Source organism: Agelaius phoeniceus, chromosome 15 (genome assembly GCF_051311805.1).
Source record: "Agelaius phoeniceus isolate bAgePho1 chromosome 15, bAgePho1.hap1, whole genome shotgun sequence".
Lineage (NCBI taxonomy): Eukaryota > Metazoa > Chordata > Aves > Passeriformes > Icteridae > Agelaius > Agelaius phoeniceus.
Window position 1 is genome coordinate 8234081 of NC_135279.1, and position 19933 is coordinate 8254013.

General features: G+C 46.7%; 1 protein-coding gene across 3 annotated transcripts in view; it reads left to right on the forward strand.

Annotated features, from left to right (window-relative positions):
- Nucleotides 1–19933, forward strand: part of KLHL3 (kelch like family member 3) — a 44779-nt gene that overhangs the window by 11806 nt on the left and 13040 nt on the right. For all 3 annotated transcript variants that reach the window (XM_054643022.2, XM_077186557.1, XM_077186558.1), the window contains 4 exons: nt 4143–4264; nt 11872–12034; nt 14618–14727; nt 19535–19651. In XM_054643022.2, the coding sequence (XP_054498997.1) occupies nt 4143–4264; nt 11872–12034; nt 14618–14727; nt 19535–19651 (512 nt within the window). The remainder of the gene's footprint in view (nt 1–4142; nt 4265–11871; nt 12035–14617; nt 14728–19534; nt 19652–19933) is intronic.

Genomic DNA, 19933 nt, shown 5'->3' on the forward strand with positions numbered 1-19933 from the left:
TCTGGGCCTTGTTTCTTCCTTTTAAAGGCCTTGAGATTAGACCTAGTTTAATTCATTTTGCTGGAAGCAGAATGCAGCTTGTCGTTAGTGAAGCTTTTTTCCCTTCTGTGATGGAGGTGGGGAGAAAACCTTAGGTGTGAGATGTGACACTCCCCATGGTGGCTTTATCAGTGTGGTGAGCTAAGGTGGGGAGCATTTGTGTTTTCTGGGGTGCTGAACCCTGCAGCTGGTACTGGCTGCATGGTGAGGCAGAGGAGCAAACGCTGCTCAGAAGCAGCTGTGTGTGAGGGCAACTTGTGGTGCTTGTTCCTGATGAAGAGTTTAATAAAGAAAAACCCTTGGAAAAACCCTCTGATCCTTAGAGGTCATCTGAGTGGGAAGGTGGTGGTGCAGGGCTGCTCATGTTTCCATGCAGGAATTCTCTGGGCCGTGTAATCCCTCAGTGTGTGAGTTAAACAGTAATCAGCTCACCCATCATGTGGCTGCCCTGGGCTGGGTGACAGCCTGGCAGCCGCCTGTCCCCTCCCCCTGACGAGTCCCCGGGGGCAGAGGGTCAGGCAAAGAGCAGCTCTCCCTTTGCCTTCAGTCTGGCCAGCCCAGATTCCCAAGGATCCCTTGTGTGATCACAGAGTGTGTGATCCCCTTCCAGCTGCACGGGGGGTCACTCCCTGCAAGGGGATGGTTTAAAATCACACCTTCAGCACCAGCTGGGGGGTGCAACTTGGGTTTTTTGCACTGCACAGCAGTGATAGAGCCAAGGGCTCAGGTTCACCTGCACTGTGGGGGTGTTTGCAGGAGCTGCTTGTGCACACTGAATTCCCTCTGGAGGGGTCCCCCAGCAGTGAGTAGTGAGTGATCAGTGTGGAGCTGTGAGCAGTGGGAACCACACTGGGACCCACAGCTCACCCCCCTCCACCACTGCTTGCTCTGCAGGCTCTGTCACTGTCAGCTGGCCCTGGCTTTGGAGTCATGAATGACCTTGTGATGACCCTGGGGTCTTTCCTAAGCCACCTGTGTCCTCTGGTTAGCCACTCCTCTTTGAAGTATTCCTGGATGGTCTGAAATTGGGTAGGCACTTTTTCCATTTGTATCTTCCACTGCTGAAGGAGAGTTGGGACCAGCACTCCCTGAGTGTCCCTTTCCATGCTGGCTTTCTAGAGCATTTTGGATGCTGGCACTATTCTGTGGGGATGATTTGGGACAGTAAGGTCTGTCCATTTAGAAGAAAACACATTCATTTCAGAAAGGGTAACAAATACTCCAGTGACACTGCTAGGACTGCTCCTGTCAGATACCTTAGGAATTTTGGAAGTGCTGAAGGAGGAAGCAGAAACCTCCCTTGCAGGTCTTATGTGCTGCTTCAAAGCACTCACCCCATGTGTGAGAAGCTGTGGTTTTGTTATCCAGTGCACTCATATGCTCCCTCAGCACGTCTGTGACTTAGGAAACAGCCAAAGCTGTGGCTTTGCCCTGGGAAATGCAATGTGTAGGAGCAGGGCAGGCTGCTGTGCTGGGTAAACACAGCACTGTGGGCTGCTGCAGCTTGGAGTGTGGCTCATTGTGTGACAAAACAGAGCTCTGCTCTCTTCTGGCCCTGATGAGCAGAGGGGAGTGGAAAGGGCACTGCTGGTGTTGAGTGTGGTGCAGGGAAGGAATGCCTCTATGAGGGGCTGGTGTCTGCTAAGTCTGTCCCCTACAGAGGTCTGCTCACAGCCACCCTGCCTGTTTTGCCTGCCTTTGCTCCCTCTCACCTCATCCCTGGTGTCTGTCTGGCTGCAGCAGTGCAGGGATGGGGTCTGTGCAGCCTCCTGTGGGGCAGCCCTTCCACATGTGAGAGGTGCTAGTGAGTGGAATTATTCTGTAATTATGGTGTTGGGTAGGGCTGGAGTCTGACTTATGAAAGACCCCCTAGGAGTTGTGTTTTGTGGGGTTTAAGGTGTGGGTTTTTTTTTCCTGGAGAGATGTGAGATGAGATGTCCTCAATCCAGAGGCTTGCCCTGGGTCTGTGCTTGGAGGAAGGGGCAGCCTGTTGCCTGCTCCTGGTCTGCACCAACCCCTGCCTGGGTTCCCTTGTGGTGTCTCCAGGCTCTTTCCCATCCCCAGCCCTGGAGGTTTGTCCCCCTGTGACAGTGGGAGGGGCTGGGTGGCTCTGAGCTGGGTCCTGTCCAAAGGTGGGCACAGCCCACGGGACCCTCCTGGCCCTGCTGGGCTGGTCCTGCAGCAGAGCCAGAGGAGGCTGTTGGTATGCAGGGCTGGCAGCTTGCTGGTGGGTGGGGAAGCCCACACAGCTTTTATTTTTGTTGCTTGTGTCACATGGATGCCACCAGGAGAGATGATGTTATCAGATTGGTCCCTGCAGCTATTTCTGCATCGATCTCTGGGTGTGTGTGGCTGAGCCCCTCCCCACTCTGAGGGCCCTGCAGGGCTGGGGGTCCCAAATCTCCCTCCCCATGCAGGGGGGGTCACTGGGTGCTCCTCACAGGCACCTCCAGCACCACAGAGCTGATAGGGACTGCTCTGTCCTCAGGGGCACCCTTTCATCTCTGGAGATGTTTGGGGTTTTTAGGGGGAGGAAGTATGTGAAGATGACATTTTGTCAATTAAAAAGTCCTACCTGCTTTGAAGGCCTCCCAAATGTAGGCCATTTATCCCTTTGTACTGGTACATTTGTATTCATGAGCTTCTCTGAATAACATTTTATTATTCCATTTTAAAAATTGAATTTGGGGCAAATATTATTTCAGTTCTTGGTACATTGTTGACTGTTCTACCACTCATGGTCCCACCCCACTCCTATTATTCACCTCCTTATTCACATAGGGAAAGTCAGCAAAGTTCAATGAGCAGGATCCAGGTTTTGCTCAAGCTTGGGCCCTCTTTAGCATCTGACTGTGTGCTGTGCACTGACTGTGCCTGGCCACGTCCTGTGAATGCTGCACAGAGATGTAGGCTGTAATTACTTCTATAGGCTGCAGGAAATATTTTTCCACTTAATCCCACAGCAGTACTGAGTCACCGGATTTCTGAGAGTAGTGATTATTCATGCCCAGGTTTAAGAATTGACATTTCTTTGTGCTCTCCTTTGTTTAGCTTTGTTTTTCCACCTATCATTTTCTTTCCACTTGGGAGTTTGTTCTTTCTTTTCTGTGGAGATCCTGGTGATTAACTTCTGGGTGAGGTCAGCGTGTGTGGGGATGCTGGAAGGGCCTTGGGGAGTCCTTTCTCCTCCCCACTGGGTGTTTTTGTTCCTCTGGCGTGCTCCTGTTGCACGGGGAGCGTGGAGGTGTGCATAAAACTCTGGGTCATGAACAGGCTCTTACACAGCTGTGGGGCTTTGCTTTGTGTACTCAGAGAGGAAATTATTGCTCTAGTTCCATGTGCCTTGGAGTTATGGGTTTGGGGAAGGGATACAGTTTGGATCCAAAGGTGTGAGCTTGGGAAGGTGAGAGATGAGAACTGCATCTTTCAGTGTGGATGCTTTGCACAAGGTGTAAGTGATGGATAGGTTACAGCAGGGTAATTTAGGAGAGAAGCTTGCTGCATGCTGGGTGTAACTGCTGGCCTGTGTGCTTGTTTTTCTGAGCAGGTTTTAGCTTCTTTCTAAAGAAAGAGAATAACACTGCTTTGCTTTTAATGAAGGTTATACAAAAAAAATACCCTGATGTTGCTGTTGTAACATATTAATTCATATTCATTCACATTCATTCATATTCATTCTATCCATGTGTATATATATTTAAAAACATTAATAAATCTATATAAAACTATATTTCTCAAAGGCCTTTGTAAGACACATCCACAATCTCTTGGAGTCTGTCCCTGTTCTGAGACATGATTGAAGGACATACTGGGGGTTTATTTTTAGCTCTTGTATTTGTTTGAATGCAGGTGAACCATGGCAGGTTCTTTTCTGTCAAGAAATTGAGTTTTTTGCATTTATTGATTTATGTTGTTTTACACCAGTGTCCTCAATCTTGAGTCACTTTTTAGGTGGCATTAGGAGGCTTCTGGGAATCTCCCTGGTGGTTCTTCGATGGTGAGGGATGTGCCAGTAGTCAGACAGCAGGAGAATGTGCTGGATGTGTGTGGGAAGCAAGGTCCTGCAGAGCAAACTGTAACTGTCCTTCTGAACTGAATTCCAGGAGACATGTCTGAAAGTAAGGCCAAGAAGATTGAGATCAAAGATGTGGATGGGCAGACCCTGAGGAAGCTGATTGATTACATCTACACGGCGGAGATCGAGGTCACGGAGGAGAACGTGCAGGTGGGTCTGCATCAGCAGCTCCTCTGCAGAGCCCAGTGCAACGCTTGGAACTCAAAGGCACAGGTTCTTTGGGGGTGAGGGATCTCCTCAGGCTGTGGAAAGTAAAAGGTTGAGCTTGAAAAGAGCTGCTTCCAGCCTGTGTTTAGTCTTGAGGCACTTTAGTACTCTCCCCATGCTTAAGTCATGTTGCATTTGGCTTTTGTGTGGAGCTGTTGTAACAAGAGCAGGCGTCTGCCTTCCAAGAAGCTGTGCTGACTTGTGGGTCAGTCTGTCGAAGGTCAGAACAGACTCAGACAAGCAGTGAGTCAAATGTTTTAAGGCCATGGCAGAGGAATGTGGCTGTTAGTTTTGAAATTCTTCTAGGTAGTTTGAGTTGTTTCACAGAGCTTTGAGTGGAATACATTGTTCAAACAAGGAGATTCTTCCTTTATATTTGTGTGTGTGCTCTGTCTTGAATTTCTGAGAGGTAAATATTTGTTCAGAAGTGGAAAGAGTAATTGAAAGGCAACCTCCAAATAAAGCAGGGTGCTCAGGAAGAGTGTTTTGCAGTGTCACGTGGCTGTGGCTGCTGGTAAAGCTCTTTCTTTGATTCTGCTTGTATTTGTGGTAAGAAAAAGGCTCTGCACTTGGCCTCTGATGTCTGGGAGGGATGCTGAGAGCTTGTGTGTGGACATGCTTTTCAGTTGGTCTGGTTTTGTTTGCAAGTGGCAGCTTGAGCCTGTTGTCTTCCTCACTTTGACTTGGACATTGCCAGGGGAGCAAATCAGTATCAGTGATGCTGGGGAGAGTTTTGTTGACCTAATTAACAGGGCAAAATTAGACTGGTTCTGCTTGAAGCGGGGTTCTTGCTGTGAGCTCTTCTGCTCCAACCCCTCAGGCAGAGTGCAGGCTCTTGCTGCCCTGCCCAGGAGCTTGGACAAACCCCTGAGCTGGTCCCACTTTGCAGCACAGCCCTGCACCATCCTTCATGACCTACATCTGTGGGGGTTTTTTCTTGCCCCTTCTGCCCTCTGGTTTTACAGATGTGACTGTTTGGTGTGCTCTCAGCCTGGCAGTGTCACTCTGGAAGGAGTGTGGAGCCTGGCTGCCCTGCAGTGAGAGCCCCCAGTGATGAGATCTTCAAGGTGCATTATGGCAAAGGAGCTGAGGCTCAAACCAGCTGTGGGTGGCTTGGCCTGGCTGATGCTCTGTGGCCCACATCAGGGTCATCAGGAGCTGGCACAACATCACTCACTGGGGGACTGGGGTGGAGCTCCTTGCACCTCTGGGATCTCCCATTGCAGGAGGAGCAATGACATTTTCACACCCTCAGGCTGTAAATTTCCCTGTGTCTGTGAGGAATATGGAGGCTGTATCCATGTGCTTTGTGAAAGGTTTGCTTTCCTTCCACCCTGCTGGGCCTTGGGTGCTCCAGAAGCTCCCACTTGGCATTTGGGATGTGCAGAGCTTGGGATCCCATTTGCTGAGCCTGCCTTGGATGGGGCTTGGGCAATGACCCCAGCTGCATTCCAGTTTTGGTGCTCCAGCTGCACCAGGGTGTGAGCAGTGCTGTGGGAGCTGGAACAGCTCCATCCTACCCAGAAGGTCTCTGAAAGTCCAGGTGTTGCCTTTCCTGAGCAAGTAGACAGCCATATATTTTAGTAAAGCATAACCAAAGCCTGCCTTCTGTGGCCCAGGGATTACAGGGAGTTAAAGCAGATCCCTGGCTACATTTTGACTTTCATCTCTCAGACAGTAAGTTAAAAAAATATAAGTTTTGAATACTAATTTTTTTTCCCAATCTAGTAGAGCAGGCCCTTTTACTGCAGGATTTATTTCAATGTCCACTCTGTATTAACTCTTCAGGCTAGAGGTAAATTAATTCATAGGAGCTAAGAAATGAAGCTGATCTACTGACTGCTTTAAATTTTATTACATGTTTAAAGTGTTCATGCTGAAAATGTTTTAAGGAACTTAATATAATTGTGTTATGAAACCAATAGAAATAGAAATTTGTATCCTGTCCCTGGGTGTTTTACTCTGAACAAAATGCCATAACCAGGTTAATATTCACCTTTGGCCACAAGAAGAAAAGGTTACATAAGTGAATATTCTGTCATTTATTGCAAAGTTTCACATGAAGTGAAGGCTAAAAACAACAAAAATTAAGCTCCTTGTAGTCCTTCATTTGAATTAGCAGTGTCAATATTAGAAAGAAGTGGGCAGGTTTGGTCCCTTGAATCACCACATCCTCCTGCTGCACAGCTTTGGGTCATCCCTCCATCCCTCCATCCATCCCTCCATCCCTCTGTCCATCCCTCCATCTGGAAGGACACCTCAGCAGTGCCTGTCTGTGCTGTTTCAGCAATGTTTCTTTGCAGCCCTGCTTGGGCACAGTGAGAATTTCTCTTTTCCCAGCAGGTATCTCCTGAGCTCTCCTGTTTCCTTGTCACATGTTCTGAACCTCTAGCTGGGCACGGGTGCTTTTTTAAGGGAGTTCTTCAGACTTTCTCTGTAGCTGGAAGAAGCAGTTTCTGGGTACAGGTGCCAGGTGATGTCATTGTAGAAATTATGGAAAGACAAAAAAGTTGCTCAATGGCATTGACTGAGCAGATGCAGCCAAGGTATCAAAACTTGTGAATAAATGAAAAGACACTGTCTTTGCAGTGAGAAAAATAAGATGAGAGAAGGATAGAAATGAGAAAAAGATGAACAGTAAAGGTAGCATGGAGTGCAGAATGAATGTTCCTAGGCTTGTTTGAATGCTGAGCAGTGCCCAGGCCTTCACAACAAGAAACCTTTTAACAACCTCTTTTGTTGTTTCTTTCCTAATGGAAACCTGTTATTTTGGGGTTTTTTTGCTTTTATAGGCCTGGTATGGGCTCAGGAAGTGAGACTGTCTTTCTAAGCACGTATTTCTGTAGCTATTGTGCAATGGAATGACACAGTGTCTATATTTTGTTTTTTATGGAAGGATAGATATGTGTACCAGGGACTGTGTGGTCAGCTCCAGTCATCATCCATGTAGTGAGCTCCTGGGGGTGCTCATCCAGTTCCTTCTCAAGATTATGTCCCAAATGTGCAGGCAAAGGAGATTTTCAGCTCATCCTGAGCCCATGTGGAGGGAATACTCTCTTCTAACCCTGCTGGGGTACATGGGTGAGAATTACCCCAAGAAATGCAATGTGCTTTATCTATTGGAGCCTCATTCTTGGAGTGGGATTTCAAGGTAATATAGGTGCAGCAGTAGGAGGGCTCAGGGCTGATGGATGATAGGGAAGTTTTACCTGTGAGCATGTATTTGGGATTAAACCTCCCACTTGTTTGGAAGGCATGGAGCAGAGACAGAATTTCTGTCTTTATTGCAGTCGTGTTGTAGTTTCAGGAAAATCCATCCTGGGATTTCTACACCTGCTGCCTTCTGTTGTTCCTCAAGGTTAGTTGTAAATTTTGATATGCATGATATAAAAACCTCATTCATTTGAAGATGGAGCTTGATACATTTATTTAGAAGGAAGTTGTATCATGCAGTTTCTGTAAAAGGAAGGAAAACTAAAGTGAGTGTCTCAGGGAACTTCAGAGATGCTCAGGCTCCTGGGATGATCTCACTGGAAATCATAAACACACATCAGAGCACAGGGTCTGCTGCTCCCTACATGAGTGGGGTAGCTGGTGCTTTTAACATATTAATTACCTGAATTCTTCAGTTAGGTCTTGATTTTGCAGCTGAAGTGGTTACATTGCTGCCTGCTCCCCAATGCTCATGTCAAACCTGCCAGCTCAGTGATGGAGAAGCTCTGCATGGTGTCCTTGAGCAGAGCTGAATGAAGAGATTTGGGAGCAGGCTCCTCCCTGTCCTAGGCAGTCCTGGGAAAACACCTGCACCTCTGGCTCTAGACAGTGAATACTTTAGTGTATTCCCTCCTTAGTGTGCCCCAACCAGCCTTACCTATGACACCTCATTACTGGCAGGCTGCCTGAGAATTACCCTCCTGATTAAGAAAGTCATTATCATTCAGGTTGTAATGATTCCCTGGAAAAAGTCCTGACTAACCTGGTTTCACAATTCAGTTGTTAGGAATGATGTGCCATGGACCATGTGTGAGGTGTCCTTGTGTACTGCCACAGTTTGAGATATGGCTCATACAGAGAACAAATCTGAAATCAGCTGTCTGGAGGAAGTAGATATTGAACCTGTCAGCTTTGCAGGCATAGTAATTGTCATTAAAAAATGTCTCAAGAAAAGAGGAAAAAAGATTTGCTAGGAGCTGCAATATTTCTGTTTAAGAAGTGCTTCTGCACCTCAGCTTTCCCTGCACACTTAGGAGTTCACAGCAAGGAAAGAGAGTTCTCTGGCAAGTGCAGTTTTGATGATAAAGGGTTTATAAATGGGTCAGTCCATCTCTCTTCCCCTTATTCAGTCCAAAAGCTGCAGCTGTAGTAGGTGCAAGCCCAGGGTGGGGCAGAGCACCTTTCAGCAATGAATCAGGGCTGCTCCTCCCTGGAGCCAAAGCTCCTTGCTGTGCATCTCCCTGGGGTGCAGGGTCCCATTGCAGGGTTGACTCCTCTGGGCTGGGGCCCTTCCTTAAACCCATAGGAAGCCTTTAAATTGGCTCAGCCTTATAGAAATCTGAGGAGAAACTTGTGGATGTGGCACCAGAGCACTGTGTTGTGCCTGATGCATGTGTTCACTTTTTTATTTCACTGTTTAACCAAGGCATGGTGTGTCTGAAGTTGGAGAAGGTAGCTCAGGAGGGAAGTTGCCAGTTCCCCTGTTTTCTCTCTCACCTCTACATCCTTTGTCTGTCTCCTGCTCCCGACAAGGTTTTTTGTCTCCCTGATGCTGTCACACCTTCCTCTGTCTGGGCTATTTCACCTCAGGTGGAGCATTTAAGTGGAAGCACTGTGATCAGCCCATGTGCTGCCTGGGAGCAGCTGGGGTGTAATAAAGCCTGATTGCCACCCTTGCACTCAATAGCCACATCATTAAGCTAATGTAATTTTATCTCCACTATTTGTGCTGTTCAGAGCAGCTTGTTTAAAACTGAGCATTTTACCTGCCTTGCAAGCACAAAATCCCTTTGTTTCTCTGGGCAGGTGCCTGGAGCTGTCTCCCTGTTTGGGCAGATGTTCAGTCCCAGCTGTGGCTCTGGATGTGCAGCTGAGGCTTACAGCCAGCACTTTTATTTGGCTTCCAATTTGATCAAATTGTCAAAGCTTCTTATAAGCTTTAATACATCCCCTGCCTAGGGGAAATGCTCCTTTCCCAGTTTTGCAGAGCAGGAATGATGTAAGTTAACTTTTGGCCAAGGCTACCTGTAAGGCTCTGTCACAGTAGGGAATTCAGCCCAGCCTCTGCAGTCCAGCATTAATGAATGAACCTTATATATACAGAGCACTTTTGGCTGAAAGATATTTCTAGTTTAGAGACATCAAAGGTCTATGGAGGTAATTGCCCAGGCAATGTTGTGTGAAACTTGAAAGTTGTGTGGAGTCTGCAAAGCACAGCTGGTGAGCTAGATGTTATATGTGTGTATGTGTGTATATATATATATATATATATCTCTAGACACACACCCATAGATGAAGCTCTGGACATAAATTAAGCAAAGTAGTCAGTCTTAGTAGTAATAGCTGATAATTCTGACATAGTTTCAAAAAATGAGTGGGTTTTGATTTGGAGGCAGATCTGGTAGAGGATCCAGCTCTCACAAAATCGTCCATGGCTGCTGGAGTTCAAGTATTATGAGCCAAATCCAGACCCATGTGAGTGACTTGCCTGGATATTAATGGGGTTGCAGTTTGGTCCTGCTGCATGTTTAGGCAGGGCATTTCCTCTTGTTATTTCTAAAGGAAACAGACTTTGTTCTCACGGAAATCCTTTGCTTGCTTTTTGCCTTCCCTGGTAAAAACAAGATGAGTGTTGAGACGTTCAGCTGGGAAGTAAGAAAGAGAAAATCCCCTCATCTCTTGATAGGCTTTTTATATCCTATTTCTGAGAAGTGCTGTATGACAGTGCCCCTTTTCTGAAGGCTGAAGTGGTGTAAGGCCCCTTCTGCACTGCTTCTCGAGCCAGCACAGGCCATGAGAGCAGCACTGGTTTGCCCAGGGGCTGGTGCATGTGGGGGTGGCAGTGAGCCCACCTGGACTGGCAGGGATGCATCCTGGATGGAGGGGGGTGCACAGAGGGGGCTCTGGCTGGTCTGTACCCAGAGATGGCTTGCATGGAGCCTGACTTGGCTACCCAAAGCCTTTATGTAGCTCAGGTGCTCAGAAATGGTTCAGCTAGAAAAAAAGTGGTTCACAGCCAGGTTTCAAAATCCTAGAGCACTGCTATCTTGACTTAATCAAAGCCACAAACTAATCTGCTCCTGGCATCAAGAGGCTTGGGCCAAAACAGGCTCCTGGGTTAATTGCCTTCTCTTTTTATTGCTGCCTGTTGGGGTGGCTGCTTGGCAGCAGTCAGCCACTTACAGCTGGGCTGGAGTAGAACACAGCAGTTGCTTAGAAAGACCTGGAGCAGGCTGTGAGTGTCCTGCCCTGGTGTGAAATGGGACTGTGGTGGCAGGGACAGGGAGGGAACATCTTTATCCTTTGCTGCCATCAGGATCCAGGGAGGTGAATGCTGTTAACCTATTTGTTTTGTTTAACAGCTGCTTATTTTTTTTGGGTTGGCAATAACTTTCCGGAAATGTGTGCTCAGATGGTGAGCACAGATGCCCAGTTGGAAGGACATGTGTGAGGCAGCCAGAGCTATGAAGGAGCTGGAATAAGACACGTCTGCAGTTGCTCTTGGACACAAGAAAGGAAGTAGCTGATGTCACGGGCTGTAATGTCCTGATGGATTTTGTTTTCTACTTCCTGTCCTTCTCACTGCCCTCAAAGGTGGTTTTTTTTCCCAGTAGATGTCACATTCATCATCATCATTTCTGTCTCCTTTTTCTGTGCTTGGTTTTGGAGGTACAAAGCAGTACCTCATACTCAGATGCAGCTATGATCCACAAGTGTCCCCAGCATTTTGTGTAAGTGCAAATGAGAGCTGCTGATTTGAATAGTTGGATTTGTCTTTCCCAAGGGCCTTGCTGTCACCAAAACCTGCTTGAGCTTCTGGGAACCCCCTCTCTTACATGACTGCTTGGGCACCCTCCTCACAAGCCAATAAGGTTTTGTTGGAAGTAACAAAGTCCAGAGTTTTGAGGACTGCAGGGCTGCTATGGGCTTTGAATCTGGTGGCAATAAATAATACAAATCTGGCTTATAAATAATATAAAGCCCTTTGGACGAAAAAAAATAAATCTTTGTGCAGGACCTACCTGCAGCAAAGCCAGAGATTCAGGAGCATCTGTGGTTGCTTCTACCTTGTCCTCACTTTGCCTTGAGGTCTTGTGAGGAGAAGCTGGGAGAAGTTGTGAGAAGAGTTCCACTTATAGCCCAGTGTAGGATAGCTGTTTTCATGTCTCAGAGCATGAACAGGGACCTTCTGCATATGGGTAGAGCTCAGACTTTAACCTTCCCTCTCATGACCCCACAGGGACGTGTCCCTGTCTGGAAGGGAATTTTCTCCGATCTGTGCAAGCTGTGAACCGCTCCTCGCTGCTCACTTTCATTCCCCTCTCGTGCCTTTGCAGGTTTTGCTGCCAGCTGCCAGTTTACTGCAACTGATGGATGTCAGGAAGAACTGCTGTGACTTCCTGCAGTCCCAGCTGCACCCCACCAACTGCCTTGGCATCCGCGCCTTCGCCGACGTGCACGCCTGCAGCGAGCTGCTGCAGCAGGCCAACGCCTACGCAGGTCAGGGGACACAGGGGAGGGGGTCTGTGAGCTCACCCTGCCCCCAGGCACGGCAGCTTGGGGCTGAGCATGGCCTGCTGGGTCCCTTCAGATTTCTGGTGTTAGAACAGGAAGGGAATGATTTGTTTAGTTCAGTGGCGCTGCAAGTTGTGAAATGTGGTTTGGTCGCGGGGGAGCACCTTAGGAGGTGAAAAAGGAGGAGTTTAGGAGGTAAAAAGGTTTGATCCTCTGGATTTCAGCTCATAAAACAGTTCCTGAGTGTGGTCCTAGCAAGCTCTTGGTGTGCCTGTTGAACAGCTCAGTGTTGGTGCTGGGACCCTGCCCTGGGAGAGCAGCAGGCACTGCTGGGCGTTTCCATTTATTCCAGGGTCATTATCCCCTGGAATGAACAGCACTGGGCAAAGTTAAATCCTGGGGTGGGAGCTGGAACACTCAGCTAACACGGCCATGCAGCCTGAGGCTCTGATCTGTGCAGCAATGGCCCCTTACCCCAAGGGAGGATAGATAGGCTCATGTTACTTTGGGAGTGGATGTGTTTGGTTGCAATAAGTAGGTGCAGGCAATGGCTTTCAGCATTTCTCCTCTACATCATAAATGTAAAGCTTTTTCAGCCAGCCCCAAGCTCTGAATTGCCCAGCACTTTCCAGTCTCCTCCAGCAGAGTTGCCCTTGACCTCTGCTTGGGAGAAGCTGATAGTTTTCTCCCAGTTTGTTTTTCTCTTTTCTGATAATTTGTATAGGGACACATACACCTGCTCTTTCCCAGAGCACCTGCTCTGTCCTGCAACATTTTCCTTTTTAATGGTTTTGTCCTTAATTGGACCATAAGTAGGCTCAGTGGAATAAAAATGTATCCACTGAGTCCTCCTCTATTCTCCTGCAAATAAAACTAAAACCTTTTCAGCTGCTCTGGCTGTATTATCCCCTGGAGAAAAAGGTACCCTGGAAGGAATGGTTAATTGTATAAAAGCTTGCTTGTAATATCTCATTATCCTTGTTTCCAGGCCCTGTTTAATCTTTAACCCAACAAGCAGTGCATTCACTGTATATTTATTTGGTTGTTTGGCAATTAGAAGGTCTGCTTTGTTGTTTTATTGGCCTTCATAGGTCCCAGTTAGTACAGCAGCCCATGTAATGTTAATGGAACTCCATTAATAAAAATGCCATTAAAATTCTTTTCACTATGTTGTTTATGTAACAGCCTTAAACCAAGACAGAAGTCCCCAAGCTCAAGAGTCCATGCATTCATGAGCTCAGTTACTTGAGAAATGCTGAGTTCTGGCCAATGGATAACTTTAGTAGGTGAAGGAGCCTTCTTGATGCAGGCAAGAGTTCCTTTATTAAAATCAGTAAATATTCTTCCTTGCTTCCAACTAATAATGAGAGATCAAATACCTTTCTGCTGCCAGATGCAAGTCCAGAATGAATGAATATCAGATTTTGCCCAGAAGTCAGAGTGCATCCAGCTTATTGTGTGGGGAGTGTTTCCTGCCTCTTAAATATTTAAGGCCTAAAGAGTTCATTGGATCATATGTATATTTCCAGTATTAAATTTTATCCACGTGCTGCTATTTTTAATCAGAGCCTTTGGCTTAGCTGTGGGGCTTTGTTTCTCAGTAGAGCAAGGAGGGTCTGTGGCTGGGGAGTCCAAGTCCAGAGTCCAACTCTGCAGCAGCAGCTTTGGTGAGGGGGGCTCCAAAAATCTCCTCTCTGCAAGTTATGCCAGCTCATGTCCCTGTGGTGCTGCTTTTTGTCAGGCAAAGCACTTTGCAGATGTGAAAACTCGAGGCAGATCTTGCTGCAGAGAGAGCTTTTGGGATACAGGAGTCTGAGCTTCTCAAAGCTACAGAATTAGAACTTGAAAGAAGCTGCTTCAGATAAAGTGTCTGAGATTCATGTTTCTGTAATTCAGCCAAAGATAAATGGGGCTTAGCAAGTGACAGGTGAGATTAAATTGGCAGTATATGTAAGAAATTCTTGCAAAACTAAAATTGCTGCAGCTGGCTAATGACATATTTGACCTAGAAATTATTTTTTAGGAAGTGATTATTTTGTGTGCCTTTTGGGTAGATATAAAGCTTGACAGATTTGATGATGCTCAGTCATAATTCTTCCAGTTTGGGGTTATATTCATGCTTTTTGTTTTCAAGTGGCTCCCAGAGTTACAGTATGGAGGGATCTGGAGGCAAAAATGGAGAAATAGAAATTTGTACAATTGCAGGCTTAAGTGGAAAGGGGAAAACTACTGGGAAGGTGGCTGCTGTGTTGGCCAGGTTATTCACTACTGTGGACATTGGCCCTTGTCTCAATTGCCACTTCTAACTGTATTTGCCACTGGAATATTCTCAGTGGCTTTTCAGAAAGTTTAGTATCATTTATGGAAGTATTTAATGGGGCTGGTGCTGCTTGGAATAACATCAGGTTTCTTTATGCTGCTCTGGGGCTGGCTTCTGTCTGTGCTGCACTCCCAGCTGCTGTGAGTCTGTCTTGGGTGCCCAGAGCTGCTCTCTGAATGCTCCTGCCACTGACTGAAAACATGGATTTCATTATAATTTTCTGTTCCCCCTTTTCGTTTGTTGAACAGAGCAGCACTTCCCTGAGGTGATGCTAGGAGAAGAATTTCTTAGCCTTAGTCTGGACCAGGTTTGCAGTTTAATATCAAGTGACAAGCTCACAGTCTCCTCTGAAGAAAAGGTACAGTAAATTGTATAGCAAGAGTGAATGTAAGAATGCTGGAATGTTTCTAGATCTTACACCAGGGACTGTTATCATGATATGCTCCTTTGGGGCCATTCTCCAACAGAGATCATGTGGAAAGGAAAATTAAAATAATGTGAATCCTAAAAGCACATAAAAATGACCTTCACTTGGTTGTTCTTTGCAGGAAGTTATGACTCTCAGATCCATATCAAGCTAAAAGCCCTGGGGCTCAGAACCAACTACTTTCCCTCTCTGGAAAACTAGGAAACTCCCATCTGCTGTTGTGTAAAGCATTTAATACCTGCTGTAAAACCTCAAAAAAAGTGAATTTCATTAGGCGGGGGAGGAATATTGGCTTCTCTTACATGTTGGCTAGAAAAACAAAAGGAAGCGTAGAACCAAAAGGAAGGAAGGAAATATTTTTCTATCATCTTCAGTGTTTTTAGTAAAAAAGGGGAGAAAGGCACTGGTTGATGCTGTTTTTGTGGTTGAAACGTTCAGCACATCTCGTGTAGTCTGGAGTCCCGGGGAGGAGGGTGAGCAGTGTTTATGGTGCTTGGTGAACTCCAGCCCCATTCTCTGGCCTGAGTTTCTTGTGTGACCTGCTGCAGGTTTCTGGGGACAGGCACGTGCCTCCAGTCCTTCAACTCATCTCCAAATTGTCACCGTGGAGAGATTGTAAAGTCACAGAATCAGTAAGGCTGGAAAAGACATTTGAGATCATTGAGTCCAACCACTAACACAGCACTGCCAAGTCCACCACTAAACCATGTTCCTAAATGTAAAATGGTCACTTGTGAGAGTGAATTCACAGAAGAGCTGGAGGGTTGTGTGGTTTGTAATTTCAGGGCCCTTATGGATGCCTGCAATTGTGTGGGCTGAGGTGTGGTGGTGCTGCACATCCTTGTGTGTGCTCTTCTGCTGCTCAGCCCCTCTGGGCTGCAGACACACCAGTGCTTGGGCCCAGAGGGGCTGTAAAACTCTCCAGAAATCCTGCTCCATGTGAGGTGTGGCCTCAGGGGTGCTCCCTGCTGATCCTGAGCCAGCAAACCCAGAGGCTCCTGCAGGCTGGGGCTGTGAGGTGCCCCGGGGCAGGGCCAGCAAGGGAAACAGCAAATGGCACAAACTCCCAGCAGAATCCCTCTGCCTGAGCCAAGCAGCCTGCAAAGGGAAGTGCAAGTTTAGTAACCAATTTTTTCCAGTCCTGTGCAGCATTGTTCAAAAGCTTTTATTGGCCTTGTGCCCAGGGGAATCAAAACGCTCCTTCCCTCATCTGAGCTTTACACAATCAAACCCAGTATTTCTTTAGCTGACTGTAAAAGAACTTGTAAAAGAAAAGATTGTTGAGAATGCAAGGCAGTGGAAGGAAATGTAAGCATAAGTTGCAGGTTCAAAACAACAGACCTGAATAACAGGAGAGAGGCAGAAAATGGGAATGGAACATAAACATGAAATGTGCTGGACTTCAAAGAAGTGCTGGAAATTGAGGACAGATTCATAGGCTGCTGTTTCATGTTAACTTCATGACAGACAAGCCATTTTCCTCACTTTTATTCTTCCTATCTGCTAATGTTTCAGATGTGTATTATGTAAAAGTCTACATGTGTGGATGCCAGTCTATACATACACACTTATATCTCTGTGTATGCATGTGCAAAATATTTCAGAAACCTGGCAGCTTAATTGTCACAGCCAGATTTCACAGGGAGTTTTCTCGTTCCTGCTCTTGCTGTGTCTCATACCAGAGCACTGCCATCCCTGGATCACTGGGAAGTGTTAGAGCCAAGTCCTGCCAGGATCAGGGAGGGAGAATTGCCCTTGGAATGCCTCAGGAATTTGTGTGTTCTGCTCTTCCTGTGCCACCCCACAACTAATACCAATTGGCCTAATAAAATATATCCTTATCTTCACCGATTTTGGCTTATTTATATCCCTAGGCCATCAGGATGACAAAAATTCTCTGCTACCACAGAAATCTATTTTAATTATCAAGTGGTGACAGCATTTCCTCATCACTCCAAGATTCTTCTCCTTTCTCTTCTGTCCCCCTTGTTGTACCAGCCTCTACAGTTACACAAGCCTTTTCAGAAAAGGGCAGAGGTTTGCTGTCCCTGCTTGCTTTTTTTGCTATAGCCAATACAGTAAATAAAACTGGAAGACAGTTTTATTAATGTTTTCTGTACTGACCTAATTGGCTCTTTTTACTGTTTGCAAGCTAAAAAACCAAATAAAATAATAATTATTTGTTATTTACTAAATATGTATGAAGTGGAGGGACTTGAGAATAATCTCCTGCCAACTCAGAACAGTGGCTAAAGAAATTTTTTAGAGGGTTGGGATTTTTTGGATTGGGGATTCTATGCAGAGTCTGGTAATTGATTCATTGTCTCATGCTGCTGACATGCAGCAGAAGCTGATGCAAGGTTTGGCCCTCACTCTTGGGAGTCTCTAACAAATGGATTTTTGGCTGAAGAGACTGGGAAAACATCTGGGCTTGCACTTTCCTTAGGCAGCATGCAGAGAGGGGATATTCCAGGCTTTTACCCTTCTCCTCCATAGAGTGGGAAATTTCCTTCTCCCAAGCTTGGGAGTGCTCCTGCAGCCAGGCAGGTGCCAGCTGCTACTTCAGCCTGTGCCTCAGCTCTAATTCAAGCTGTGTGGGCAACTGCTTTGCCCATCCCAGCCTGGCAGCAGCTCCTGCATGGCTGGAGGGTCCCAGGGGAGCGGCAGCAGCTGCTCGGGCACGGCAGGACTGGAAACAGATGTGGCCTTTAAATAGAGATATTGCTGTCTTGGATTAAAGCCTTTTCCCCTTCTCTGAAATTAGGAATCAGAGCAAATGGATGGTGCCAGAATCTGATTTTTAAAAAAAAAAAAAGTTATTTTTAGAGTAGGCACAGCAGGGAAGCATCAGTGCTTGCCTGACTCAGGAGTGGACGCCAGCGCCGAGGAAGCAGCTTATTCCTGGTGCACATTGCTAGTGCACATTGCTAGTGCACATTGCTAGTGCACACTTGCCTTACCTTCCTTTAGACTTGCTCACTGTCCTCCTGACCTGTAGCTGGGTATGTCCCAACCCTGTAACCCATTCTGCAGCTCAGCCTTTGTGCAGAAGAGGTTAATGAAAAGCCTGTTTGTCAGCTAAACATTTGCTTTATCCTCCTTCCACATTCATTTGCAATTAAAAAAAATCTCACAACAACCCAGTTTCTACTCTAAAGGCCTCATAACCAAAGTTAAAATGTTTGTTTGCTTATTTATTTTAATTTTAAAATACTTAAAGGCTCTGCAGTAGTTATTCTCCTCAGCATTTGCTGTGGTTTGATTACACCACTCCCTGTTGGGTTGCTTAAATCCTCATTGCAGTGTCCTGAATTCCAAACAGTTCAGCAGGAACTTTGTTGGCACAGGAAATGAGGCTGGTGCTTTACTGCATTTTAAAAGTATATAGTTTAGCCCAAGAGGAAGAAACCCCTTTCTGCTCTGCATCTCCTTCATGGCAGGATGTGTCTGCCAAGGCCTCCTGCAAGTACATTTACCAGCAACAACTGGGGACTGAAAGATGGTGCCCTCATTTTTGGTTGATTTTGTCAAATTAGTGACCTTGGACCAAAGAAAATGGTCTCTTGGGGAGTGATGGGCGGGATGGAAAGAAAGAAATAATTATCTGTGCAAATTGGCCTGACCATTTGGTGACCCTGGAAGGAAGCTGAAACCAAGGGTGCTTGCCTGGCATGCTGGAGGGAAGGGCCAGGGAAGCCTTTGGGAGAAGCATGGGACAGATGGGGTCTCTGCTCAGCCCCCCTGAGTAACTGGGCAGTGAGAGAGCTTGGGCAGAGTTGCCTGTAGATGTGGCTTATGTGTCAGAATTTAATTCTATCTCTGTGGGGAAGCTCCACTGCAGTGATCCAGATCCTGCTGTGCAGCATCCGAGACTGCATCAGCTGCTCTTCCTGCCTTGCTGGCTGTTTCAGGAAGCCTTTCCCACTGCTGGTGACATTTTTAGGCCTTTCTTTTGTGAGTGAGGCTCCCAGTTACATAAGCACATGCATATTCATCCAGGAGCCCACATAGGAGGCTTCTCCTGAGCCAGGGCTCTGCCCATGGGGCTGTTTGTGAGCACTTTGTCACGGGCTCCAGCTCTGGATGCTTATCTCAACCAGCTGGATCTGGAAGTAAAACTAGATTTTGGTTCAGACCAGAAGCCTAGTGTGCCCTTGTTCCCCAGCTGGAGTGTCTGAGTATTTTTAGCAGGGAAATGCAGACAGTGCAGAGGCTCCATGGCTGCAGGCAGGGCTTGCCCTGTGTGTGTGGGGAACTTGTCCTCAAGACTTTTTGGTTTCTGGGGGCTGGTGGAAATGGTGCAGTGATTAAATATGAGTGTAGTGACTTTACTGTGTAGCCAGGCTCCTGGAGGAGGGAGATCTCTGTTATCAGGAGTAATTGTTGTGGCTGATTTCATGAATAACGTCCAGTGCAAATGTCAGCAGGCTCATTAAGTTTCCTGGCTGCCTTCCAGTGCTCATGTCCAAGAGGTATATGATTGTTCTGGACATGCACTTAGCTCTGGGAGTGATACAGCACATCTAGATGTGAGGCTGCTTGTTAACATGCATGGTCAGCTCAGCTCTTTGCTACAGTGCTGCTTGTGCTCTGTGCAGCCACAGCTTTTTCATCTGTTTCATAGAGATCTTGCCCCCCCTTGCTCTGATGCTCTAAAATCACTATGCTGCTGATTTTGGGTGGGTGACTCTGCAAGGAAGTTGTCTCTTCCCCATTTAATTGTGCTTTATCTGTGTAGGTCTTTGAAGCAGTTATCTCTTGGATCAATTATGAGAAGGAATCTCGCTTGGAGCACATGGCTAAGCTGATGGAGCACGTTCGCCTGCCCCTTTTGCCCAGGGATTACCTGGTACAGGTCAGTCTGCAGAGAAGTCATCAGTGCTTGCACTTCAGCTGCTGGCTGCTCCCTAATCAGTGGCTGGGCTGTTTGTGTCTGAGATGGGTAATTTGGTCTGTTGCTGAGTCTGTAAACAGAAGAATAAAAGCAAAAAAACCTGAGTGGATTCTGAAATCAATGTGTGCTTCAAAAACCTTCTTGAAAATGCTCTGCCAGGCAATGCTGAGGGCAAAGCTGCTCTCCCTTTAGGGGAAACATTGATAAGTGAATATCTTGTGATTTTTCACCCTGAAAATACTG